Source organism: Capricornis sumatraensis, chromosome 1 (assembly GCF_032405125.1).
Source record: "Capricornis sumatraensis isolate serow.1 chromosome 1, serow.2, whole genome shotgun sequence".
Taxonomy (NCBI): Eukaryota; Metazoa; Chordata; class Mammalia; order Artiodactyla; family Bovidae; genus Capricornis; species Capricornis sumatraensis.
In genome coordinates, this window is record NC_091069.1 from 8,342,922 (window position 1) to 8,369,817 (window position 26,896).

Consider the following 26,896-nt stretch of genomic DNA (forward strand, 5'->3'; position numbering starts at 1 on the left):
GCCACCATCTAAGGTGACCTCACTCTCCTGAGAGTCTTACCCTCTCGCTTAAACACCTTCCATGGCTCCCTAGTGCCTGCAAGACAAGTTCCAGATTCAACCCACTCTACCATCTGGGGCTGCGGCCTTCAAGGTCGTGATATGGTCTAGCAGTCAAGTGCGTGAGTTTTGCAGCTACGTGGTCCTAGGCTCTCTGCTCTGCTACTTCACTGAGCAACCATTGCTGTGTCCCTGTCTCATGAAGAATGCTGGGTAAATACTTCGCTCTCTACCTGGGAACCCCAGGCAAGCTCTTTTACAGCTGTGACCCTCATTTTCCTTCTTTGTGTTTAAGGATTGCAGATGTGGTCTGAGTCCAGTGCTCTGCCCAGCACCTGGTGCCCAGTGAGCCTCATTAATGGGAGCTGTTCTTTGCATCAGGACTATCAGTGCCCATTTGTGCCCACAGCATTCTTAATGTCCCACATCCTCAAGCTGGCCTCACTGGGAACTGCCTGGCAGCTGCATGGGGGCAGGGCTGTTTTTGTGTTTTAAATAATCTCTACACTACCACTGGCTCAGATGGTAAAGAATCTGCCTGCCAAGCAGGAGACGCAGGTTCGATCACTGGGTCAGGAAGATCCCCTGGAAAGGGGAATGGCAGCCCACTCCAGTGTTCTCACCTGGAAAATCCCATGGACAGAGGAGGCTGGCGGGCTACAGTCCCTGGGGTTAGAAAGAGTTGGACACAATTGAGCATGCACACACGCACACAACCACTGGCTGGGAGATGGATATGCGGGTGATCTTTGGAGTTCTGGGGAGTTACAGTCCCAGAGAAGCTCTTGAGGCCCCTTCCAACAGAGGAGGAGGAATTCTTGGTGGCTGTTGGCCCAGAGACTTAGGGGCAGGATCTGAGGAGGGGCTGGGGGCTTGTCTGGACAGCAAAGCCCCCAGAACACATGTCTTGGTCCCCTCCACCCGGTTCTGGCCTCATCGATTTGCTGTGGGATTTTATGCAAAGAGCCACTCCTCTCTGGGCATCAGCTTCCCCAGCGTTCATAGGAGAAGCCTGGTCCGGTCCCCCTGGAGTGATGCAAGTACAGTGGAAGTAACAGAGGAATGAAAAACCCTCGGGAAGCTGTCCAGTGCAGTAAGCGTGTGCAGGCACGGCCACCTAGGGGTGCATGGTCTGGCTTCCCATCAGGGCTCCGCTCCAGTCCAGTGCCCCCTCCCTTCCCGGTCCGCTCTCCCTCCCTGCCTCCCTCCCTCCCTCCCTCCCTGCCATCACGGAGTGCTGGCTCCCGGCATGCCGCGCGCTGCTGACAGCCTTATAAATAGTCGTCTTTGCGGGCAGGCGGCTGGTGAGGACAGGCAGGGCACGCACTGGCCCCTGTGCCCACACTCACCCTTCCCCCAGGTCAGTGTGTGCCCGTGTGTGTGCTTGTGCACGTGTGTTGGTGGCGGGGAGGGGGGGGAGTGCCCCTGCCGGGAGTGGGGAAGCTTCACCCGGGGGGATTGTGTGTGCATGCGTGTTGGGGTCTCCTCAGGGTTCCTGTGGCTGTGTTCGTATCCCAGCTTGTGAGCTGTAAGTATCTGCCTGGCGGTATTCCCCAGGCTCTGCACTAGGTGTCTGTGCCACACTGTGTGTGTCCTGTGGATGGGTGTGTGTGTGTGTGTGTTGCTATCCCTCCTGGCCTCTGTGACAGTCACCCCTTTGTCCTGCTGGCACTCCTGGAGCTCCAGGTCCCTGCCCTTGGCCCGTCTCAGCTGGGGACCTGGGAGGAGAGCTGTGGCTGGGCTCCCCGCCCCAGGACCTGGGAAGGGTCAGCCTAGGTGTTGGGAGGAGCTATTCTGGCATGTCATTTTGAGTGCTGGGGGGACGGGAAGCCCCCTGGATGTTTGGCCCCCTGCCCCCGCCTCCTGAAAGGGCAGGGGCTCAGAGGGAGCCCTGAGCCAGCCCGTGGGGCCTTTCCTGAGTGCCATTCAGCTACCTACCTGGGACCCTCCAGCAGCTGGACTGGGCTTGGGGGCTCGTGCCCAGAGAGGGCACCCCAGCTGCCCAAGGTCACACAGCTGAGTGATAAGAGTTGGGACTTGAACCCTAACCAGTTGCCAACCACTGAGAAGGCTGCTTCAGGTCAGGAGCTGGGAGGCCTGGCTCTTGCCCTGGCCTTGCCTTGTGATTGAGGTGAAGTCGCAGTCCCTTTGGGCCTCGGCCTTCCGGGCCCCTCAGCAGGCCACCCAGTCATGTGAGGAGGTGCCGTGGTCCTGACCTGGGGGCCTTATAAGGCCTGGGTGCTGAGGCCGTAACCCAACTCTGCCCTGGACCCTTGGCCTCTGTGAGGACTCCTCACAACACAAGTTATTTTGGACCAAGAAGCAGCAGGTGCCAGCAGGGCAGAGGGGCTTAGGTTACCAGGAGGGGGCGGGGTGGGGTGGGGTCGGGGTCCAGGCCACTCCTCAGGGCGTCACCGCAGGCTGTCCCTGTCCAGGGGGACCCTCTCCCTCCCCCACCAGCAGCGGAGGGCCACTGGCAGCTCTTAGCGTTCCTTCAGCACACTCAGCAGGAAAGAGGCTATAGCTCACACCCCACGGGAGGCAGGATGGTCAGCAAGCTGCTGAAGGACCTAGCAGATGCCAAGCCCAGGGCAGCAGCGAACACCACCCCCAGTGTGACCCCAGCCAGGCCCTGGAGCAGGTCTCTCCTCCCCAAGCCTCACTCCCCTCCCAAGACGGCTGTGAGGATGGAGTGAGGCCCCAGCCCCATGCTCAGCCAGGGCCAGGCCCGGAGGGGTGGGACACAAGCCTGCAGTACAGCAAAGAGGCTCAGTACAGTGTGGTGTGTGTGATGCTGGAGGCCGGTCACCTGCCAGCGTGGGAGTGGAGGGCAGAGTCCAGGAAGGCTTCCTGAAGGAGGTGGGACCTGAACTGAGTCCTCAACAATAGCTCCTTGGGGAAGGGCATTCAGGTGTTGGGTGCAACATTAGCTGGGACCTGCAGGTGGGACACAATTGTGGTGAGTGAGGGAGCTTCAGGCAATTCAAGCAGCGGCCCCCAGGGGAGGGTTCCCAAGGGGCCAGATTGCTGGGCTCGGTCAGCTACGTTATGGTTTATTTGGGGGATGGAGGGGGCCTCAGGTGGAAGTGTTTCAAGCAGGCAAGGATGTGGTTTGATGCTTGTCAGAGAAAATCCTGCAGGTTGCCTGGTGGGGTGTGGAGGTGGGGAGGCCCATGGGAGGCCGGGAAGTGGCCAGTTTCCCTGCTTGGAACAAGGAAGTGGCAGTGAGGATACAGACCGGAGGGAAGTTCTGGAGCGAGAGGGCTGGGACGTGCTTGTGTGGGGTGGAGGTGGGTGGGGAGAAGGGCGTTCATGCTGACCGGCGCCTCTGGCTGGGCGATAGAGCATGTGGCTTCGGATGATGTAAGGGCTGTTTAGAGGCTGGGGCTCTCTGGGGTCTTTGGGCCTGTCCAGGGGCTGTGTTTGTGGGAGGCTGGGGAGAGAGGCCTGGGCTGGTGGGCAGAGATGAGGGTCCAGGGCACCTGAGGCCAACAGTGAGAGGGCAGAGTAGGGGCACTGGGCAGGGGTCCCAGGCAGAAGGAATGCTGGCCCAGGCTTTGGGGTCAAAGGTTAAGGCAAAAAGGTCTGTGGTGGTTTCTGGGAGCCTTGGGGAGGGCTGGGGGTGAGGAGTGAAGAAGTGGGAGCCAAAGATGTGTCATGGCAACTCCAGAGAGACTGATGGGAAGGGGAGAGGGAGGGAGACCTCTGAGCTGTGGATGCAGAGGGGTGGGGTCCCAAGAGGCACTGGGCTTGATTGACAAGCTGAGGGGAAAGTGGGGTGCAAGGTCCTCAGGCACGGAGGGGGCAGGGGCCATGTCGGGGTGGAAGTTGGGCCTTCCACCCAACTCTGCTGCAGTACAGCAGAGAGACCCAGTACAGCGTGGTGTGTGCGATGCTGGAGGCCGGTCACCTGCCAGTGTGGGAGTGGAGGGCAGAGTCCAGGAAGGCTTCCTGAAGGAGGTGGGACCTGAACTGAGTGCTCAACAATAGCTCCTTGGGGAAGGGCATTCAGGTGTTGGGTGCAACATTACAGGGGCGGGAGCCGGGGGACCCACTCAGTTGAGAACCGTGCAGGCTGTGACCAAGTACAGACTCACAGCTCTCTCCCCTCGGGCCTCTGTGTCCCTTTGAGCATCCTGGCCCAAACCCCTACTAGATGAGGACACCTTCCTGCCTCCCGGGCTTTCCTCCTGCTCTGGGGAGCGTTGTCAAGGTGTCGGGCAGACGCAAGACCCAGGGCCTGTTTTCCAGGACTTGGGAGGGAAAGAGTTCAGCACTTGCAGGAGCCGCTGTTTATGCCTCCGGCTGTCGCCCTTGCTGTTGGGTGGGCGGGAGGGGCTGCTGCCTGCCCTGCGTGAGACAGGTGAGGCAGTGGAGGCACCCCAACGAACGGTGACTTCGCTAAGATCTCCCAGCCTCCTGGGCCTCCCTTGCCCTCAGCGGCCCCTCCATCCTCAGAAGACCAGGCCAGGGCCTGGCCCTCACCTTGGGGGGCTGGCTGGGGTCAGAGGCTGGATGTCCGAGAAATCCCCCTCACTTGTCTGCCTGTGCCCTTGTCTTACAGAGCGCTGACTCGGCTGCCCGGATCACGGCAGGATGGAAGGTATGGAAATGCCTCTCCTTGCCTCAGTGTGCCCATCTGTTAAAGGGCTGTGCTTTTGGGAGACATGCGGGGACGGTTTGGAGGTAGCTCTGGAGCTGCCAGAAGGACCTGTCTGGGGGCCTCCGGCATCTTTCTCGGGCCTCTCGCACGATGTACGAGCTCCAAGATTAATTTTAGAAGGAATGAGGCTTCCTTGAGGCTTCTCAGGGCCCCATAGCTCACCTCCTACACTGGTATTTATAGAGCTGAATCTCTGGCTCTTTCTGGAGGGGGGCGCAGCGCTGGTAAGGGAAGGCCTGCCCTGCAGAGAGGCCCCAGGCTTGCAAATGCCAAGGCAAACAAGGACACGCTCCTGCCCCTCTCCCGGAGCAGTGGGGTTGAGTCTTCAGGGTGTCTTGGGCCCTCCTGGCTCCTGCGGGCTGGGTCCTGCAGGGAGACGTGGGCAGAGCGCCCGGCTGGCCCGCCTCCTGGCGACACCACCCATCCCATCCCTGGCGCTGGGTCCTGGCCCAGGCGGCTCTTAAAGGAGCCCAGTGGGCCTGGCTGCTGCTGCTACCTGAGGCTAATAGTCATCCTTCCACCCCTGGGTCTCTGAACATAGGTGTCGCTGGGCTGTGTGGGCACCCCCACCCCACTCCCAGGCTTGTACCCTTTCACATGGCCACAGACGATGGAAGCCCACGGAAGTCATTCTAGCAGCTCCTCAAGACCCCCGGGAGCTTGCCAAGCTCACCTCCCCATTGGCACACAGCAAGCTCCTACTTCCCTGAGAGGCGGGGAAGCCCGGGCAGCTTGGAAATAGGCCCCCGCCCCAGTCCCAGCAGGCGCCTGCCTCCAGGCCTCAGTCCCTTCTGTATGGTGGGGCTGCGGTCCGGCAGAGTTCTGAGGTAGAGGTTGAAACGCAAGCTCCCTCCTGCCCTCTCTAAGCAAGGGTTCCATGTGCCCACCACAGCCCTCTTCCCCAGCAACTGTCTCCAGGGCAACGCATGTTGTGGTTGCCAACTCCACACTGGTACCGCCTAGGGGAGGCAGGCGATGGGCAGGCCCAGGGCCTGAGCGGGGAAGGCTGGGGGACGCAGCAGACCAGGACCATGGGGGCCTGCTGCTCGGTGACAGACCCCCGCATCATGGAAGACTCTAGAGCCAGAGGTGACCTGGCGCCTTGGTCCAGCCGCCACAGGGAGGGGCCGTGAGGGTGGGCGTCCGAGGCCCTGAGCGTCACCCTCACAGCCTGTGTGGAGCCTGTGACTTCCAGGCCTTGGTCCCTGCGGGTCTTTCCGCCTGGATCAGCCTCACCGCCCCGGCCTGTCCCAGTCTCTGCGTTTCCCTCGGCCCGTATCCCTCGCTCCGGGCTGACTCATTTGCCTCTGACGCGAACATGAGCGGTGTCCGTCCCTCTGCCTGGGACTCAGCACAGGCCTGGGACCTCAGAGGTGCCTCTGGCTCCTTGTCCAGTGACTCACCGAGCTCCGCTTCCCTCTTCTCTCCCACAGAGAAGCTGAAGAAAACCAAGATCATCTTTGTGGTGGGTGAGTCCAAGGCAGGCGGGTGAGGCCGCGAGAAGGGCGCGGCCTCAAAGGCCTCCCGGTGGGAGCCTGGGCCTGGGGGGCACCCTGGGCTCTGCCCCCCTCCTCGCTGGGTGGCCCGGGCAGACACCCCCGTCCCTGCAGGGGTCCTGTTTCTCAGGGCTTCTGAACGGGTGGGCGCTTGCAGGCGGGCCCGGCTCGGGGAAGGGCACCCAGTGTGAGAAGATTGTGCAGAAGTACGGCTTCACCCACCTCTCCACCGGAGACCTCCTGCGGGCCGAGGTCAGCTCGGGCTCGGCTAGGGGCAAGATGCTGTCAGAAATCATGGAGAAGGGGCAGCTGGTGCCACTGGTGAGTGGGCCCCAGCGGGGTGAGGGTTGGGGGGCGGTGGTGGCCCTGCGTGGACGCCAGCCAGCAAAGCCCATGGCACACCGGCAGGGACCGCCATGACCTTCCCTGGCTCTGAACCCCCCTGAGAGTCCTCATTGCTGTTGGCAGAAAATTCCTTCCAGAAGCTCCCAGGAGCCTCCAGGACCTGCCTGACGACCCCCTCAGCGCCCCTCCCCACACCCCCGCGTCTTCACCCCCGGCCCCAACTCTCCACCCTCCCTGCACCCTGGCCTTTCTATCCCCTCACATTCATCACACTCCTTCCTGCCTGGAATGTTCCTTCTTCCTCAGCTTTCAGACCTTCCTGACTCCCTCAGATTTGGGCCAAGACCCGCCCCCCACTTTAGACTCCAGTCGCCCCTGCTGCTCTGCCAGTATATAGCCCATGTCATTCTTGGAAACTATAAACGAACTGTGTGATGGTCTGTCCCCTCAGCAGACTGTGAGTGTGCTGAGGACAGGGAAGGTCTGCTTTGTTCAGACCTGTGTCCTCAGGGCTCAGACAGGAGGCTGGAAGGAGGGGCCCAGTCATATTATTGAGTGAATGAAGAAATGAATGGATGAATGAATGAATGGCTCGATCAATCAGTTAAGTCTTCGCAATTCAGAGGCTTCCTGGAGAGGGCGGCTTGTTTGGGGAATCTGTGTTAGGGCAGAGAGCGTTTCTGACTGTGGGGCAGCATGTGCAGAGGCTTGAGCGGGGCCTGGAGAAAAGGGGCTCATGACCCTCCCCTTCTTTTGCTGCGCCCCCAGGAGACAGTGCTGGACATGCTCCGAGACGCCATGGTAGCCAAGGTAGATACTTCCAAAGGCTTCCTGATCGACGGCTACCCCCGGGAGGTGCAGCAGGGGGAGGAGTTTGAGCGGAGGGTAAGTGCAACCTGGGGGAGCTGTGACGCCAAGCGGTCAGGCAGGAGCTGCCGTGATGGGCAGTTCTGAGACGACAGAGAGATAGACTGACCGCCGGATGGTGGCAGGGTGGGCAAGGAGGAAGCCCAGGACTACTCTCTGGAGGCCTTTCTGAAGTCTAGAGGAAATGAGTAGAAGAAGAGGAGGCAGCAGGCTGAGGAGTTCACAAACCTGGCCACGGGTTCCCGTTCAGCTGTTTGAGGCCTTGGGCCAATCATTCTGCCTCTCTGAACCTCCGTGTCTCCAACTGCAAAATGGGGACAGACGTTATCCTTGAAAGGTAGCATGGGGGTTAGACAGAATGCACCCTTCAAAAGTGGGGCTTGACACCCTGTGAACACGCAGTCAGAAGGTCAGGAAGCAGCGTGGAAGGTCAGGGGATGTTGGGAGAACAGAATCTGTGGGGCAGGGCAACTCGGAGTACCGTGGGGAGGGAGGTTCAGGCCTGGCTGAGGTCTTGAATGCCATGACGGGACTCTAGTCCCCTTCCAGGCACCACAGGAAGTCTGGCTGGACAGAGACAGCCTCGAGGAGGAGGGCTCTGGGCTGCCTGGCACGAGTGCCCTCCAGGAGGATCTTCTCCAGGGTGGGAACACCTCACCCAAACACGCACATGTACAGGCAGGTGACCACAGGTACAGACAAGCACAGGTACATGCACACACACGTACCAGCAGACACACGTGCACAAGGCCAGAGGCATATGTACACACATACACATGCACAGAGATGTACTCAGGTATATACAGAGATTGTACACATGTACACACACAGATGTACACACACACACAAGTGTGCACACATAAACACACCTCTGATATATGCCAGTATCTCTGATGTCACAGGCCATATGGGGAAACAGAGGAAACTGTGAGTTCCTAGGAAGAGGGAGAGGTCAGCAAGGATGGATGGGGACTCAGGGGCAATTCTCAGCAGCAGGGCCATATATGGGGAGGACCTGACATCTTAGGGGGCTGGGGTAGGACAGACTTCCATCTCCACTGCCTGTCTCTGTGAGACTGGGCCATCTTTGGGCTTCCACAGCTTTGAACCTCACTCAGTAGGAATATACCATATTTCTTAAAACAATTTTTTTGGCTGCTCTAGGTCTTAGTTGGAGAAGGCAGTGGCACCCCGCTCCAGTACTCTTGCCTGGAAAATCCCATGGACAGAGGAGCCTGGTAGGCTGCAGTCCATGAGGTCGCGAAGAGTCGGACACGACTGAGAGACTTCACTTTGACTTTTCACTTTCATGCATTGGAGAAGGAAATGGCAACCCACTCCAGTATTCTTGCCTAGAGAATCCCGGGGATGGGGGAGCCTGGTGGGCTGCTGTCTATGGAGTCGCACAGAATTGGATACAACTGAAGCGACTTAGCAGCAGCAGCAGCAGGTCTTAGTTGCAACACACAGGATCTTTCAGTTCAGTTCAGTCACTCAGTCATGTCTGACTCTTTGCGACCCCATGAATCACAGCACGCCAGGCCTCCCTGTTCATCACCAACTCCCGGAGTTCACTCAGACTCACGTCCATTGAGTCCGTGATGCCATCCAGCCATCTCATCCTCTGTTGTCCCCTTCTCCTCCTGCCCCCAATCCCTCCCAGCATCAGAGTCTTTTCCAATGAATCAGCTCTTCGCATGAGGTGGCCAAAGTACTGGAGTTTCAGCTTTAGCATCATTCCTTCCAAAGAACACCCAGGGCTGATCTCCTTCAGAATGGATTGGTTGGATCTCCTTGCAGTCCAAGGGACTCTCAAGAGTCTTCTCCAACACCACACTTCAAAAGCATCAATTCTTCAGCTCTCAGCCTTCTTCACAGTCCAACTCTCACATCCATACTGGAAAAACCATAGCCTTGACTAGACAGACCTTAGTCGGCAAAGTAATGTCTCTGCTTTTGAATATGCTATCTAGGTTGGTCATAACTTTTCTTCCAAGGAGTAAGCGTCTTTTAATTTCATGGCTGCAATCACCATCTGCAGTGATTTTGGAGCCCAAAAAAATAAAGTCTGACATTGTTTCCACTGTTTCCCCATCTATTTCCCATGAAGTGATGGGACCGGATGCCATGATCTTAGTTTTCTGAATGTTGAGCTTTAAGCCAACTTTTTCACTCTCTGCTTTCACTTTCATCAGGAGGCTTTTTAGTTCCTCTTCACTTTCTGCCATAAGGGTGGTGTCATCTGCATATCTGAGGTTACTGATATTTCTCCCGGCAATCTTGATTCCAGTTTATGCTTCCTCCAGCCCGGCGTTTCTCATGATGTACTCTGTATAGTAGTTAAATAAGCAAGGTACAGCCTTGACGTACTCCTTTTCCTATTTGAAACCAGTCTGTTGTTCCATGGCCAGTTCTAACTGTTGCTTCCTGACCTGTATACAAATTTCTCAAAAGGCAGGTCAGGTGGTCTGTTATTCCCATCTCTTGAAGAATTTCCACAGTTTATTGTGATCCATACAGTCAAAGGCTTTGGCATAGTCTATAAAGCAGAAGTAGATGTTTTTCTGGAACTCTCTTGTTTTTTCCATGATCCAGCAGATGTTGGCAATTTGATCTCTTGTTCCTCTGCCTTTTCTAAATCCAGCTTGAACATCAGGAAGTTCATGGTTCACGTATTGATGAAGCCTGGCTTGGAGAATTTTGAGCATTACTTTACCAGCATGTGAGATGGGTGCAATTGTGCGGTAGTCTGAGCATTCTTTGGCATTGCCTTTCTTTGGGATTGGAATGAAAACTGACCTTTTCCAGTCCTGTGGCCACTGCTGAGTTTTCCAAATTTGCTGGCATATTGAGTGCAGCAGTTTCACAGCATCATCTTTCAGGATTTGAAATAGCTCCGCTGGAATTCCATCACCTCCACTAGCTTTGTTCGTAGTGATGCTTTCCAAGGCCCACTTGACTTCACATTCCAGGATGTCTGGCTCTAGATGAGTGATCACACCATCGTGATTATCCGGGTCGTGAAGATCTTTTTTGTACAGTTCTTCTGTGTATTCTTGCCACCTCTTCTTAATATCTTCTGCTTCTGTTAGGTCCATACCATTTCTGTCCTTTATCGAGCCCATCTTTGCATGAAATATTCCCTTGGTATCTCTAATTTTCTTGAAGAGATCTCTAGTCTTTCCCATTCCGTTGTTTTCTTCTATTTCTTTGCATTGATCACTGAAGAAGTCTTTCTTATCTCGTCTTGCTATTCTTTGGAACTCTGCATTGAGATACTTATATCTTTCCTTTTCTCCTTTGCTTTTCGCTTTTCTTCTTTTCACAGCTATTTGTAAGTCCTCCTCAGACAGCCATTTTGCTTTTTTGCATTTCTTTTCCATGGGGATGGTCTTGATCCCTGTCTCCTGTACAATGCCACGAACCTCATTCCATAGTTCATCAGGCACTCTATCTATCAGATCTAGGCCCTTAAATCTATTTCTCACTTCCACTGTATAATCACAAGGGATTTGATTTAGGTCATACCTGAATGGTCTAGTGGTTTTCCCTACTTTCTTCAATTTCAGTCTGAATTTGGTAATAAGGAGTTCATGATCTGAGCCACAGTCAGCTCCTGGTCTTGTTTTTGTTGACTCTATAGAGCTTCTCCATCTTTGGCTGCAAAGAATGTAATCAATCTGATTTCGGTGTTGACCATCTGCTGATGTCCATGTGTAGAGTCTTCTCTTGTGTTGTTGGAAGAGGGTGTTTGCTATGACCAATGCATTTTCTTGGCAAAACTCTATTAGTCTTTGCCCTGCTTCATTCTGCATTCCAATGCCAAATTTGCCTGTTACTCCAGGTGTTTCTTGACTTCCTACTTTTGCATTCCAGTCCCCTATAATGAAAAGGACATCTATTTTGGGTGTTAGTTCTAAAAGATCTTGCAGGTCTTCATAGAACCTTTCAACTTCAGCTTCTTCAGCATTACTGGTTGGGGCATAGACTTGGATAACTGTGATATTGAATGGTTTGCCTTGGAAACAAACAGAGATCATTCTGTCATTTTTGAGATTGTATCCAAGTACTGCATTTCGGACTCTCTGTTGACCATGATGGCTACTCCATTTCTTCTGAGGGATTCCTGCCTGCAGTAGTAGATATAATGGTCATCTGAGTTAAATTCACCCATTCTAGTCCATTTTAGTTCGCTGATTCCTAGAATGTCGACGTTCACTTAGGTCGTAGTTGCAACACACGGGATCTTTAATTGCAGCATTTGGGCTTTTATTTGCAGCTTATGGGTTCTAGTTCCCTGATCAGGGATCAAACCTGAGCCCCCTTCATCAGGAGTAAGGAGTCTTAGCCATTGGACCACGAGGAGAGTCCCAACACTGTATTTCTCGACATCTAAGAGGCTGCAGGACCTCAAGAAAGTGTCTATCCTGGCCTGGGACTCAGTTTCCCTATCTGTGAGATGGAGATTGGCTGGGCTTCCTTCGAGCTAGGAGGCCATGTGTCCTGAAGTCCGATGCCAGGCAGCCCTAAGCATGTCCCGACGTACCAGCTTTGTGACGTCACTTCAGGCCGTGACAATCATGTCTAGAAAATGTGGTCAATGAAAGACCCCATCCTTCCTGGGGCTGTTGTGGGTGATGTTGTGGGTGCTGGACTTGGCACAGGGCCCGGCTCCACTGTGTCGGCCAGCCTCTGGACACCTGGTCTGCTTGGCTCTGGTCACCAGGGGGCGCCTGGGCTTCACTGAAGGAGGACCGGTCCACCTGGTCCTTCCAAACCTTCTCTGCAGATGAAATGTTTGTTCCAATGACAGTGACATTGTTGAAAACCCCCAGAGCTCAGCAGCCCCTCGCCCCTTCACTCAGCCCTTGTTCCTTTGTCAGGTTCCCATCAGCCCTGCAGGTATAAGATGCATCTACCGGCCCTCAGGGGCTCCAGGCCTGCCTGGGAGAGGGATGTTAAGTAAATAACCAGAGGCCCTCTTGAGGCAAGGCTTCCCAGGTGGCTCCATGGCTCTGCCTTCCAATGTAGGAGCTGCAAGAGAAAGGGTTCAATCCCTGGGTTGGGAAGATCCCTTGAAGGAGGCAATGGCAACCCAACCCACTCCAGTATTCTTGCTGGGATTATCCCATGGACAGAGGAGCCTGGTAGGCTACAGTCCATGTGGTTGCACAGTCTGAAGCAACTGAGCACACACACACACACTCCTGAGACAAGCTCAAGGCAGAAGTAACGGGGACTGATTGCAAGAAAGTGAAAGAGCGTGTTAGTCGCTCAGTCTTGTTTGACTCTTTGAGACCCCATGGACTATATAGCTCGCCAAGCTCCTCTGTCCATGGGATTCTCCAGGCAAGAATACTGGAGTGGGTTGCCATTTCCTTCTCCAGGGGATCTTCCCTACCCAGGGATCGAACCCAAGTCTCCTGCATTGCAGGCAGATTCTTTACTGTCTGAGCCACCAGGGAGAGCATCCCAGAGAGCTAGGGCTGTGGTTGGGGCAGGGGAGGGGGCATCTGAGAAGACTGCCCTAGAGGAATGAGATTTTAGCTCAAATCAGAAGGCGAGCCCTTGGTGTTGAGGGAAAGGGTTTCTGACTGAGGTTCCCAGAATGAGCAGAGGCCTGGCGAGGAGGGGATGAGAGCCCGACCACAGCCAGTCATGTGGCCGAAGCCAGGAGAGCAAAGTCGTGAGGAGCACGAGATGAGGAGGGCAGGTCAGGCGAGGAGTTAGGCCTTTCTCCCGCGGGCACTGGGGAGCCGTGGAAGAGGCGTGAGCAGGGGAGGGGCAGGGCAGATCGGTTTGGGCACGCTTCCTCAGGCTGCCTTGGGGAAGGGCTGGAAGGTATGGGTGGGTTTCAGGTGGGCCTAAGAAGTGGAAAGTGGAGGAGAAGGTGGCCCCAGGGAGCAGGAATGGACCCTCTGTAAACAGCACCCTGCCCGCAGATCGGACAGCCCACGCTACTGCTGTATGTGGACGCCGGCCCTGAGACCATGACCAAGCGGCTCCTAAAGCGCGGAGAGACCAGCGGACGGGTGGACGACAACGAAGAGACCATCAAGAAGCGTCTGGAAACCTACTACAAGGCCACAGAGCCCGTCATCGCCTTCTACGAGAAACGCGGCATTGTTCGCAAGGTGCGGGCCTGAGAGAAAACCTGAGTCTTTGCCTGGGATGGCCTCCAATTGCTGTCACCTTGGGACAGCCCTCCTGATTGGGCCTTGTTTTCCCTCACTGGTTGGACAAGAGGCTGCTGCCCACTGTGGCTGAGCTTGGGGAGCCTGGCTTGGCCTCTGGAGGGGGTTGTCAGCGCCCTGCCTTGGTGGGGTCCACCCAACCCCCTCACCAAGCCCCGTAGTCATCTTGCCCTCACGGCCCGTCTCCCTGCAGGTCAACGCCGAAGGCTCTGTGGACAATGTCTTCTCCCAGGTCTGCACCCACCTGGACGCCCTCAAGTAGCCAAGCTGGAGCCCCCTCCCCAGCGAGAGCCCCGCCCCACCCTCGTCCTGACTCGAGGCCTTCCTGGCCTGAGCTCAGCGCCTCCACCCTGCCCGGCTGAGCACAGGCAGAGGAAGCCACTTTATCCTGTTTTCATGGACAGCCGAGCACTAAAGGAGTTTCCAAGGACATTCAGTTTTATTCCTTTTTCTTTGCTTCCATCAGGGTTGATTCACAGGGCGTGGACGCCCCAGCCTTGAGCCCCCAGCCCCTCCGGCTCTGGTTCCTCGTCAGGGGCCCCTCTAAACCCACTTCAGCTGGCGCCCCTCTCCTTGTTCCAGTGGAAAATCCCCCTCACACAGGGGTGTGCTGGGCCCAGGCTGTGCCAGGCCAGGGGACGCTGGGTGATGGAGGTGGGGTCCTGGTTCTCAGGGGCTCATGGTCAGGCAGAGCTGGGCCCTGGCCTGGCTTCCCCGCTATCCTTGCTGTGTGACCTTGGCCCTGAGCCCCTTAGCTCTCTGAGCATGTTTTCTGTCCCAAACCGTCGCTGGGGACAGGGCTGGAGCAGGCAGCATGGCCATGGGCTGGGGGTGGGGGTAGGGGCTCCCCGGGCAGGGAGGACAGCACACATCAGCTGGCTGGGTAGGCAGTGAACTGGCCTCCTTGGTGCAAGACGCTCTGAGGGTCTGGACAGGGCACTGGGAATGAAGGGGGGTCATGGTCAAGGGTGCCTCCCTGGAGGTGAGACCTGCAGGATGTCCCATCATGCAGCCCCGGCCAGGTCACAACCTGCCCTCCCCGAGCCCATTTCCAAATCTGAATTAGGCTCAGTGCTCCTCCACCAAGGTTAGGATGAGAACACACTGAGCCAGGGGTGTGAGTGGTCAGTACCAGGGCCTGTGGAACCACAGACCAGAGCAGCCTTGGCAGGATGCGTTGGGAATGCCTCGGAATACCCCAGAGTCCCCCGGAGGAACTATCTTCCCTCTTCTGTTCTCTTTCATGCCTTGACCTCATCACGGAGAGCATCTCCCTTGGTGCTCACATGCCCCTAACACCTGTCCCAAGCCCAGCTGGCTCCCTTTAAAGCCAAGAGAGCCTCCAGCAGGGCACCCTCAGCTGGGATGGAATCCTGGGTGGGGTGAGGGCGACCCGTGTGTGTGTCCCCTTCTATTTATGGCACATGAGGCTGGTTTTCCGTTTACAGTCATTATTTAAACTTTCCTTTAAAATAAACATATTTAAGTTATAAAAAGTGAGTCTATTGAAAGAAGAACATGAAATCAGTAGATAATAGTATAGGGGAGATAGGTTCTAGAGGGCCCGCACCATGAGGCCCTGGGTGGGGTACAGATTGGTCTTCTGCGGCTGGTTAGTCTGTGAGCCACGCCAACCCGGGCACGCAAGGGAGTCCCTACTCATTCTGTGACCTCTCACCTCGGGGTCTCCTTGTTGCATCTGTCGAAAGGAAAGTGAAAGTGTAGTCATTCAGCCAGGTCCGACTCTCTGAGACACCATGGACTGTAGCCTGCCAGACTTCTCTGTCCATGGAATTCTCCAGGCAAGAATACTGGAGTGGGTTGCCATTCCCTTCTCCAGGGGATCTTCCTGACCCAGGGATCGAACCCAGGTCTCCCTCATTGCAGGCAGATTCTTTACTGTCTGAGCATCTATCAAACTGGGCTAAAACACACACAGGTGTGCGTGCACCTCCTCTGTCGAGGTTGTTAGGATCAGTGTGAGGGTAAGTGGAAAAACACGCCCCAAATGATACAAAGCTAAGAGAAATCTACCTGACAAAATCATCTTCATTACCTTTATTTTTCAAGTACAGCTTCATTAATTCAAGTATGTCTTTAGTTTATGAAAACCTAAGCTGACCCCAACTATTCACCATGGAATCACTTTATTAATTAAAAAAACAAAACAAAAAACCCTTGAGAATTTGAAATAAAAACACTAACTTTTTAACAGCTCCACCCCATCCTTGCCACCACAAACCTCCCTGTGAGGGTTTCCTTCGTCCACGTTTGTTCATTCTACTTTCCAGAGCAACTGCTACGCTCGCAAGACGAGGTCACAAACCCCCTGGTCCATGTACAGTGGCTCTTGGAACAAGGGCGGCCGTATTCACAAAATTTCACCCTAGCTACTCCACCCAGACCAGCTCTGAATACAGAACTCAGAGGGGGCCTGGGTGGCGGGAGTTTCCTTGAGCTGGAACTCTGAAGTGGGGCCTTGAAGGAAACTAGGAGTATGTTTGATTAGGAATGAGAAGGCCTGGAAGGGCAGAGGGGACAGCTCTGCAGAGCCTCAGAGGTGGAGACAACCCACTGAGTGTGGGGAGGGCTGAAGCCTTAGAGGGACAGAAGTAGATAATTTGATTCATATATATTCTACTTAATATATTTTAATATTTATGTATTTGCTGCATTGGGTCTTAGATGTGGCACGCAGGATCTCCATTGCAGCATAAGGAACCTTAGTTCTCTGACCAGGGATTGAACTTGGGTCCCCTGAATTACAAGGCAGATTCTTAACCACTGGACCACCAGGGAAGTCCCAGAGCTTTATTTTTCAATGAACATTTTCAAGCAAACTGAAAACTGAAGGAAATAATATAATGAACCTCCGTACACCAATCACCAACATTTAGTTGGCACTATTTTTCCATACCTCATTGTTTTACTTTTGCCAAACCACTTTTAAGTAAATTACAGATATGAAAACATTTCACCCATAAAGTCTGACTTCAGTATGACTTTACAATAAGTAAGGACCCTTTCCTATGTAACCACAACTCAGAGGTCCAAGAACACTAGGTTAATAGTAGCATTGTGATAGGTAATAATCAGACCACATGCAATTTTCCCCAGTGGCCCCCAAAATACGTCTGTGTCAAACCAGAATGCAACCCAGGACCACACACTGCATTTGGTTGTGATTCCATGAAACCTCTTTTAACCTCGAAGGCGATGCTGACTATGAAGGGACCAGTTGTCCTACAGAAAATTCCTTTTTCCAGATTCTTCGGTTACTTCCTCATGGTGGCGTTTAACCAGCTACCCCACCCCTTGAATTTCTTGTAAACTGGAAGTTAGCTATAGAGGCCTCATAGATTCAAGAGAAGTCTTTGGGGGCAGAAATACCTAATAGACTAAGCTCACGAAGGTTTGTTTTTTGGCCACACTGTGAAGCATGTGGGATGTTAGTTCCTCAACCAGGAATTGAACCCGTGCCCCCTGCTTTGAGAGCATGGAGTCTTAACCACTGGTTCGCTGGGGGAAGTCCCAGGAAGAGTTTTTAAACCAGGCAGGACAGTGAGACCTGCAGCGCTTCCAGCTGTAACCTGCACACACATCTCCCTGGGGTCTTAGAAAAGCTGACTCTGATTCAGCAGGTCTGCTTTGGGCAGGAGGCCCCAGCTGCGGGTCCACAGCCCCCTACTTTGGGGAGCTCAGAGAGGAGCTGCCCTGTGGAGGCGGGAGCCCAGGGAAGGCGTGGGAGGAGGGGGCATCTCTAGGGTCCGTGAGTGCTCGGCGCCTAGTGGCGGGCTGAGACGGCAGCGTGATGGCCAATCCGAGACTGTAGAAATGGGCACTCTTCAGGCCTCTGGGGACCCTCCCAAGATGCAGGAACATTTTAACCATCTGGAGGACGAATGCAGCCCCTCTGTAACCTCAGGGTCTCAGAGAGGAGGCGCTCTCAGGTAGGGAGGTATCCTCAGATGCCCCCGCCCCCGTGGATTGCACTCCTAAGTCTTGGCCTCGGGGGCCCTGAGGCCTGGCCGGAGGCACTGAAGTGGGAGAGGAAGGAAGCGGGGAGTGGAGGAGGCCAAGGCTGTCGCCTCCCAGCCGCGAGAGGGGCCTCAAGTAAACAGGAAGGCCTGGCGGCTCCACGGTGGGGGGGCTTCGGAGGAGGGGTGCAGAGACCCACTGGACATGCGCAGCTGGCCAACACAGGGCTTCCTCTTTGGCAAGCCGACCCAGAGAGGTTGTGTGACTTGCCCCAGATCACACAGCAAGGCAGGGGCACCCTCACCTGCCTCTCCAGCTTCTGCCCCTTCTGGGGGTTGTGGTACAGGGTCTCCCGCCTCTGTTGCCCACTGTGGTTCAGGGGGTGTTGGAGAGTCTCATCTCTTCTTGGACCTCAGTTTCCCTTTCTATGAACTCGGAGTCCCTACAACACAGAGGTGCTAGAATCCCAGCCCAGCAGAATCCTTCTGCCTCTTAGATGGTCGTCACGGGCGTGGTCATCTAGACCTTGGGCATGGTCAGGTTTTATCATGAAGGTCAGCATCACCCAGGAGGCAGCATGTACCAGGACCATTTCCCGGGGAAAGAGAGGGAGATAGCGATCCCACTCTTCTAGAATAGAGTCCGGCACGACCTCCGAACCTGGTCACCTCCCTCTACCCTTGGGAGTCATTTGCCCTCTTCAGAGACTCCCCCATCCCTGGGTTCAGAGTGCCTCCAACACACACACCCTGGAAACCCAGAATGACAGCCCACGAGACCCCAAGTTGTGTAGCCCAGGGGTTAAGTTCGTCCATTTATTACACGAACACTTAATGAACACCTGTCATGGGCCAGGCGCTATTCTAAGCGATGGGGATTCAGCAGCAAAGCTTAGGCCCTTACCCTTATGAAACTCTTGTTCTAAAGAGGGAAACAGACCAAATAAACAGTATATGATATGTCAGAGGGTTTCCCAGGTGGCAGTAGTGGTAAAGAACGCACCGGCCAATGAGGGAGACATAAGAGATGTGGGTTTGATCCCTTGGAGGAGGGCATGGAAACCCACTCCAGCATTCTTGTCTGGAGAATCCTATGGACAGAGGAGCCTGTCAGGCTACAGTCCATAGGGCTGCAAAGAGTCGGACATGACTGAAGCAACTTAGCACACACACAATATTGTCAGAGGTTGCTATGTGCCCAGGGGGCCAATTGCTGGTGTGGAGAGAGAGAGGGCTGCTTAAAATGTAATGGGACAAGCCCTAGAGCCCATGCTCCACAATAAGAGAAACCACTGCAATGAGAAGCCCGCACACCGCAACTACAGTGTAGCCCTCTCTCTCCGCAGCTAGATGCAGCAACGAAGACCCAGCACAACCAAAAACAAACAAATAAATAAAACGATTTTTTAAAATGCGATGGAAAGTCTTCATTGACCATGTGACATTTGATCAGCAACTTAAAGCGCGAGGAGCAAGCCCAGTGGTTATCTCGGGGGACAGAGTTTCAGGGAGCGAGCGCGGCAGGTGCAAAGGCCCTGAGGTGGGCACACGCTTGGTGCATTCCAGGAACAGCAAGGAGGCCAGCTGGGGTGGACTGAGTGAGTGGAGGAAGAGCGGAGGCCAGAGAGGGGACAGGGGAGCCTCAGGGGCCATTTGAGGGGCGCTGCCTTTCACACTGAGTCAGATGGTTATCTGCAGAGGGCGCTGAGCAGAGGAGGGCTGGAACCTGACTTGGTTTTAACAGATTCTCTTTATAGTGTGCAGAGTGGGCTGGGAGCAAGGGTGGGAGTAAGGAGGGCCAGTGACTGTTATATTCCATGAGGTGCTTGTGGTGGCCAGGGCGGTAGCTGTGGGGTGGTGGGAGCCCCACACACAATGGGTATTTGTCTGGGGAGGAGGAGCCGAAGGATGTGCTTATAGATTGGATGAATGATATAGCAGAGTCAAGGTCATCCTTAAGTCTTGAGCAACGAGAGGAGGGAGCTGTCATGGTCTGAGACGGGGAGACAAGGCAGGAACAGTTGGCAGAGGATGAATAGAGCCCAGTTGAAGTCTGAGGTGCTTATCAGGGGCCTGGAGCCTGAGGGAAGAGTTCCGGCTGGAGACACAAAGCTGGGAGCTGCCAATGTATGAATGGTCTTTAAAGCTATCTGGATGAGGGCACCCAGAACAGTCCTTCCCAAACTGTAATCTACATGTGAATGTCCTGAGGATATTGATTAAACACAGCTTCTGATTCGGCAGGTCTGGGGTAGGGCCTGAGAGAAGCTCCCAGGAGACGCTAAGACGACACTTTGAGTAGCGAGCATCTAGGGCGTTATATTCTATGCCCCAGACCCACAGTGGGCAATGAAATCAATAGGGTGTCTAGTGATCAGTATTTGAAAGAAAATGGAACAGGATGAATGCCCATCCTAAGGGAATATGTATATATAGGTTCACAAAATGTTTGTTTTAATTATTGGAGTCTGAGTCCCTCGGTTTGTGCTGGGACATGACATCATGGTCAGAAAGATATGAGAAAATCGGACTTGAGAGTGAGAATAAACAGAGAAGGGAAGAAGGGTCCAAGTAAGGAAGGATGGGGAGGTACCAGAGAAGAGGCAGATAAGGCAACCAGGGAGGTGGGAGGAAAACCAGGATGGAATGTTCTGGAAGTCAAAGGAGGAAGGACAGGCCCAGATTAGAATTAGCCTCTGCCCCTCCTCCTCAGCCCTGTTGTCCTGTGCACTTGAGCCTCAGTTTCCTCCACTGTAAAATGGGGGTGCGACAATCTCAGCCCGTTAAAGTGGCCAGGAGGTGGCACTTGGCACAGGGCAAGCGTGTGAATGGTGGTGGGGTGATTCCGATTGTTCTCCTGGGCTTTAGGTTCCTCCTGGCCAGCAGACTGCCCTCCCACTGCACAGAGGTAAAAACTGAGACACAGAACATTTTTAAAAATTAATTCTCATTGGAGAACAGTCACTTTAGAGTGTTGTGTTAGTTTCCACCATACAGCAGAGTGAATCAGCTATGCATCTACATATGGCCCCTCTTTTTTGAATTTCCTCCCCATTTAGGTCAACAGGAGCACCAAGCAGAGTCCCCCTAGTTATACGTAGATTCTCCTCAGTTATCACAAGACGTGGAGGTCTTGCCTGAAGCCTGGACACCCTGACTCCCAGGCCAGAGCTGTCTTTCCCCGCACCCACACTCTCCCTTGCCTGTGTGGGTCTGGCCCTACTGTTTTCAACAGTTCCTGGCTCCAGGCCGGTGCTGGAGACAGCCCGCCGCCTGGTGGGGGAGTCCCTGGGGGCCGCCTGAAATTCCTCTGGTGGCCTGCGGCCAGGGTAGACGTGCTCCATCCGCTCCTGCAGCCCCGGTCTTCCCGGCCAGCGGGGGAGAGGAAGGGGCACCTGCCCGCGGCGGGGGCCTGGCCCAGACGCCTAGCCATTGGCCGCCTGTCTCTTTGGCGTGTGGCTAGGCGGCACCTGAAAATGTCTGTATCAGTCGGGGCCCCCGCAGGAAGCAGACGGCACGCTCCAGTGGGACAATTGGAGGAGAGTGGAGCGAAGGGTCTGTTGACACGGGTGTGGGCAGGGTGTAGGAGAGTCACGAGGGACAGTGCCGAAGCCTGGGGCTGGCAGTAGCCATGACCTGACTACCCACAGCCTGAAGGGCTGGGTGGAGAGGGCCAGGTCAGGGCTGTGGCCTCCGGAGCAGACAGGCCACCAATCTGCAGTGACCCTGCGGGTTCTGGCTCCTTCCTCTCTGAGCTGTGCAGGGCTGGCTTGGGGCTGGCGGCGGGGCTGGAGGAGGTACATGTGTCCCCTGGAATGGGGCGTGCATCTGGAGGGCAAACAGGAGACCACTCACCCAAGGCTGCTCCCCACCTGCAGGACGGTGTCACAGTGACTGTGAGGCTCCTAGGGGACAGGCAGCCCGGCCTGGGGCCTGGCCTCTGCCCCGGGGGACAGGAGCAAAGGCCTAGCTCTCTGTGTCTCAGTTGCCCTACGCATCCCCGGCTCCGCTCCTGCCTCACCTTCTGCAGAACTTCACGCTTTTAGCCAGTGAGTCTTAAGGACCAGAAGGTCCTCCTGGGCTCTGTGCTGGGGAAGCGGTGGAGCAGAGACATCTAGGTCCCTGCCCTCGAGGGGCTGCTAGTCGAGCGGACTCACACAGCATGAGGCTGGCTGAGGGGTGGGGGCGTCAGGGTGCCATGGGAGCCTTGGAGTGAGTCCCTTCTCCAGCCCTGGGTGCCCCGTCTTCCTCCCTCCACCGGGCCCCTGGGTGCAGGACTCTAGGCCCTCCTTAGGTTTTTCTCTCCCTGGAAGTCACAAACAAGCATGGCCTGGGTCCATCTAGGCCTCTCCCACTTTCTAGAGAAACCCAGTGGGTCTTGCTTACCATGTGAGAGGGGATGGATTAGCAGCATGAGGGTGGGTGGGAGGGCGGCGTTTTCTATTTTTTTTTTTTAAATATTTATTTATTTCACTGCATGGGGTCTTAGTTGCAGCATGTAGGATCCTGACCATGGATAGAACCCAGGCCCTCTGCATCGGGAATTTGGAGTCTTAGCCGCTGGGCCACCAGGAAAGTTCCCGGGAGGGAGGTTTGAGAGGAGCCCTCCTGTGGGGTCCCCGTTATGGCCTCAGATGCCCCAACACCCATTCTGGATAACAATCCCCCTCACCTAGTGCCATCTGTCCTCTCCAAGTTCAGATGGGAGCAGATGGGAAGGAGCAGAGCTTGGAGCCAGGCAGCCCCGGGGTCTCCAGCTGGGGTCACTCAAACCTCAGGGAGCCTCAGGTTCCTCCTGTGTCTCTGGAGTGACTGAGGGGATCCAGAGCTGACAGAGGAAGGCCTAGGGTGGGGCCTGAGAGGGAGAGTTCAGCTCCGGGGGGACTGGAGTAACGAACTGTCCCTGGGGCATGGACTCTGGTTGGGAGGGTGCCTGGGGAACTTCACAGGCACCCAACCTTCCCCTACTGGAGCCACCCTGTGCCTGGTGATGCCCACCTCCCCATCCCCGAGGCTGCAGGAAAAGGCCGAGGAACAGTCACTCTCGGGGGTCTCCCTCCGCTCTGTCACAGCCTTCCTGGCCTTGCTGGACTGGGATGGGTCTCCAGTGACCCAAGACCCGAGCCTGGCCGGGCATGGAACGCGCAGCCACAGGGCTGGGCGAGCAAAACCTTCCCCCACCTCCACCCAAGGAGCCACACCCGCCCTTCCTGCCCCGGGGGTCAGCTCCTACAGACGCAAACACGCTCCACTCGGCCCCCGGTTTATCCGGAGGCAGCCAGGGCTCCCACCTTCTCCTTCTTCCCTGGGCCTCGGTTTCTCCATCTGTGACCAGGACAAGTGTAAAGGGGGAAGCCCCTGGCTCTGTCCCCACTGTGGGATGGAAATTCGTCCTCTCCAAGCCCACTCTGCCAGCACCCCCTCTCCAGAACCCTCTGTGACTCCCGAGGCCTTCAGGATACAGTCCTGAAGGCCCCCCACTCCCTGGGACTTCCCTAGTGGTCCAGTGGTTAAGACTGTGCTCTCGATGCAGGAGTCCCGGGTTCGATCCCTGGCCAGAGAACTAGATTCCCACATGCTGCAACTAAGAGTCTCTCAAGCTGTAACTTGAAGATCCTTGCTGTAACAAAGACTGGAGTTTGGCATACTGCAGCTGAGAGCCGGTGCAGCTAAATTAAAGTAAAAACTGCCCCCTCTCCCAGAGCAAGGCCAGAGTCCGCCTCTCTAGGTCTCTTGTCCCCGCCACACCCCTGCCTGACCTGCAGCTGTCAGGCCACTTCTTGCCTCTGTGTCTTTGCTCGGGCTGGTGCCCAGCCTGACTCGCCCTCCTCACCCCTTTTTCCACCCCCTCACTGCAGCTCGCCCAGACTCCACAGGCCAGACCTAAATGCTCCCTCCTCCAGGCAGCGGCTTCCTCCTCTGAGCCTCCTGGGGCTGATCCTAAAGTGCTACCCATGACTAGCACCAAGGCGGACATGTAGTTGGTGCTAACTGTTTGCAAATGAGCAAGGGACAGTTCTGGGACTGTCTCCCAGGCTCAGGGAGCGTGATGGGCAAGCCCTTTCTGAGTGCCGGGCCCAGAGCTCTGTGCTATGGCACCTGGACCTACGGAAATCTCACAACCGCCTGGCGAGGAAGGCATTGTTGTACCTGCTTTATTTCCAGGGCGACTGTGTGGCAGTGGGCTTGTCCTCTGTGCTCTCTGGGCCCTGAGATCTCAGCCCCAGCTGCCGTGCTGTGCCAATTTTGGAGCATTGCTCCCCTATCCTGGGCCTCAGGCTCCCTGCTTACAAAACAAGGGAACGCCAGCCCAGTGTCACACTTAGGGAAACCAGTGTTGGTGCCCGAGGAGACCTGTTCAAACTCCAGCTCCACCATCTTCTTGGGTCAGTGATCGCACCTCATCAAGCCTCTGTCCCCTCATCTACAAAACGGGGACAGCGAGTTCACAGAGCTGAATTCCCCATGAAGTTCCAGGCCTTGGACAGGCCTGGCCCCTGATTGTGCCCCTTGGTGGGCTGTTAGGATGGTTCTTTTCATCTGCCCCCCTGGGGCTGCCAGATGCACCCCACCAGACAGCCGTTGGACAGGGTGGGATGGGAGGGTGGGGTATGTGGGGAGATGAACCTGGAGCCTGGGTCCTCCCACCCTACTGCCTCCCCCCCAACAAACACCCCCGCCCCAGGGCCCCCCACCCAGCGACAAAGCCTGTGGCACTTCCTCTCCCTGCCTGGCAGGCCGCCTGGCCCGGCCCCTTCTCTAAGGAAGCGCATTTCCTGCCTCCCCGGGCCAGGCTGGATGAGCCGGAGCTCCCCATAGCTGACGGTCAGACCCCAGCCTCCATCTGTATCCACAGGCCAGGACCGCTGCCGCCGCCACCACCATCCACAAAAGCCCTGCAGCCTCTCCCCGCTTAAGGCTGGGCCAGCAACCCCCCAGCCTGGCCCCACGCTCCCGTGCCCGCTTCTCCTGACCCCTCAGCCGCCACCTCAGAAGGCTGGAGCAGGGACGCCGTCGCTCCAGCTGCCTGCTGCCCTTGGGTCCCCGCGAGAGCCCACGCCGGCCCCCGCACCCGTCCGCAGCCCTGCCCCTGGACACCGGATAAGGCCCCGCACGCAGACCCCCGGAAGGACAGCATGGACCGCGGCGCGCTCTGCCAGGCCGTTGCCCTGCTGCTGGTCGTGTGCAGCCTCGGCCCCACAAGTAGGTGTCCAGGGACCCGGGGAGGGGGTGACTGGGCCCCCAGGGCACAAACCAGGCCCCGAGTGTTCCCGGCCTCCTCCCTCTGTCCCGACTCCTGCCCAGTGGAGCTGTCCTGGGGTCGGGGGCGGGTGGGGTTCTGGACCGCCCGAGACAGATGTCACAGGGTGACCAAACATCCCGGTTTGGCAGGATGAACTTTCCATCCTAAACGACTCGGGCAAACAGGGATGAGTTATTTACCTTAACTGGCCTTCAGCCACATCCAGTTCCTCCCCAGGAAGCCCAGGTCCTAGAGTGCTGTTCAGCCCTTGGCGAGTCCCCTGCCCTCTCTGGGCCTTAAGTTCCTCATCTGAGGCATGGGTGGGACGGGAGGGTGCGCGGTCTCAGAGTCAGAACCTGGGCTCTGGGTTCAGATCTCACGTTGTGTTTCCTCGTGATGTGATCTTGGGGGACTGCCTTCGGGCCGCTGAGCCGAGCAGAGGATGATAAGAGAAGCCCCCTCGGGGAAAGTCAGTGGCAAGCTGGTTTCTGTTTGTTGTGGTTTTATGATTACATTCCTCCTCCTTCACCTTCCCCGGGGCCTGTGAGCGGCTCCCGGAACCCTTCCGACTGGGTGCTCCCTCCGCTTATACCCAAGAAGTGTGTGGAATGGGGGCACAGCCCAGACTAGGGGCTCAGCCTGGGGGCTTCTCCAGGTGGTCATGGCCTCTGCGACCTTCTGAAATGACTAGATGAGAGTTAGCGAGGAGTCGGGGACCCCAGCCCCTCATGCCACTCTCCCTGGGCCTCTCTGGGCCCTGCCCGTCATTTATTTGAAGCCCCTAGATAGCCCTGTGGACACCCCCTCACCTCGGGCACATCCAGGACCTCCTTAAGGGATAGGGGTGGGGGGGTGAGAATGGGAACAGAAGCAATGATGATCACCCCCTCCCTACCCTACCCTGCCGTTATTGTTATTTAGTCGCTCAGTCGCATCTGACTCTTTGCGACCACGTGGACTATAGCCCGCCAGGCTCCTCTGTCCACGGGATTTCTCCAGGCAAGAGTACTGGAGTGGGTTGCCATTTCCTTCTCCAGGGGATCTTCCCCAGTCAGGGATCTAACCTGAGTCTCTTTCTGTCTCTTGCTTTGCAGGCAGGTTCTTTATCACTGAGCTATCAGGGAAGCTCCTAACTCCAGCCAAGGCATGTTAAGGTTCCTAGTCCTGGGTCTCTAAGCTCTTCCCGCTGCCTCACTGACAATACAGGAAACCGAGTCTCAGACATTAAGTGAACCAGCAGGGTTTCACCCCAGGCCTGTGGCTCCTTTGAGCACTTGCTCCTGATCAGGCAGTGATATGGCAGCCACTCTCCATAAGCTCCCAGTTATCTTCCAAGACGGCTGCCTCTATCACCCCATTTTATAGGAGGGGAAGTGGAGGCTCTGACCTGCTGAGTTCCACACAGTTCTGACAGAAGCTGTACCTGAACTCCACAATAGGCCCCCAACCATCTTGCCTTTCTCCAGCCTCCCCCACTTTCTAGTTTGATAACACTCTCTTCCTCTAGGTCATCAGAGAAAGACCCTCGCAGCTCTTTAGGGTTGGCTTTTATAAGATGGAAGGCAGTGGTGTGCTGGCAAATAGTCAAAAGTGGTTTGGGAGAGGTGGGTGGGGGCGGCGGGGGTTAATGTTTGTTAATATCCATGGTGTCAGTGTTCCCACCCAGCTGATTTCAAGCTATCAACTCAGCAGACTTGGAGTTGGGGCGGCTGCGCCATAATAAAGCTTTATCTACTATTTCCACCACCCAGATACGACAGACGTAGATAACCGTAAGAACACAGATAATATAAGGGGAATAAAATAATTAGGGGTTTATGACTTTTGATACAATAGTATACATTTAATATATATTACACATAAAATATGTGATTTATTTAATGATAAGCTTATAAAATTTAATTTTTAATTATGGCTATGTTTAAGAGCCAGTTGGAAAAACTCCTGATAACATATTAATCTGCTCCTGCTGGCAGGTGCTGGCACCCCAGCGGTCAAAATAGGACCAAAACAGGTCCCCGGATGAATCCAGCCTTCTGGGAACACAACCTGGCAGAATCTTTCAAAACCCG

At 55.7% G+C, this 26,896-nt stretch overlaps 2 protein-coding genes across 3 annotated transcripts in view; both read left to right on the forward strand.

Annotated features, from left to right (window-relative positions):
* The first annotated feature begins 1,324 nt into the window (after positions 1-1,324).
* AK1 (adenylate kinase 1) lies at positions 1,325-14,001 on the forward strand. Of its 2 annotated transcripts, XM_068979625.1 has the most exons (7): positions 1,325-1,399; positions 4,604-4,642; positions 6,136-6,171; positions 6,356-6,519; positions 7,312-7,428; positions 13,353-13,544; positions 13,798-14,001. In XM_068979625.1, exons 2-7 carry the CDS (start codon positions 4,636-4,638, stop codon positions 13,864-13,866), a joined length of 585 nt encoding a protein of 194 aa, XP_068835726.1. In that variant the 5' UTR covers positions 1,325-1,399; positions 4,604-4,635; the 3' UTR covers positions 13,867-14,001. The 2 variants fall into 2 exon arrangements, with proteins under 2 accessions (XP_068835726.1, XP_068835716.1); XM_068979615.1 differs by lacking the exons at positions 1,325-1,399; positions 4,604-4,642 and adding an exon at positions 5,734-5,791.
* Positions 14,002-24,378: 10,377 nt separating this feature from the next.
* ENG (endoglin) overlaps positions 24,379-26,896 on the forward strand; it is a 30,607-nt gene continuing 28,089 nt past the window's right edge. Inside the window, exon 1 of the mRNA XM_068973039.1 lies at positions 24,379-24,784. Within this exon, the coding sequence (XP_068829140.1) occupies positions 24,718-24,784 (67 nt within the window). The 5' untranslated portion in view covers positions 24,379-24,717. The remainder of the gene's footprint in view (positions 24,785-26,896) is intronic.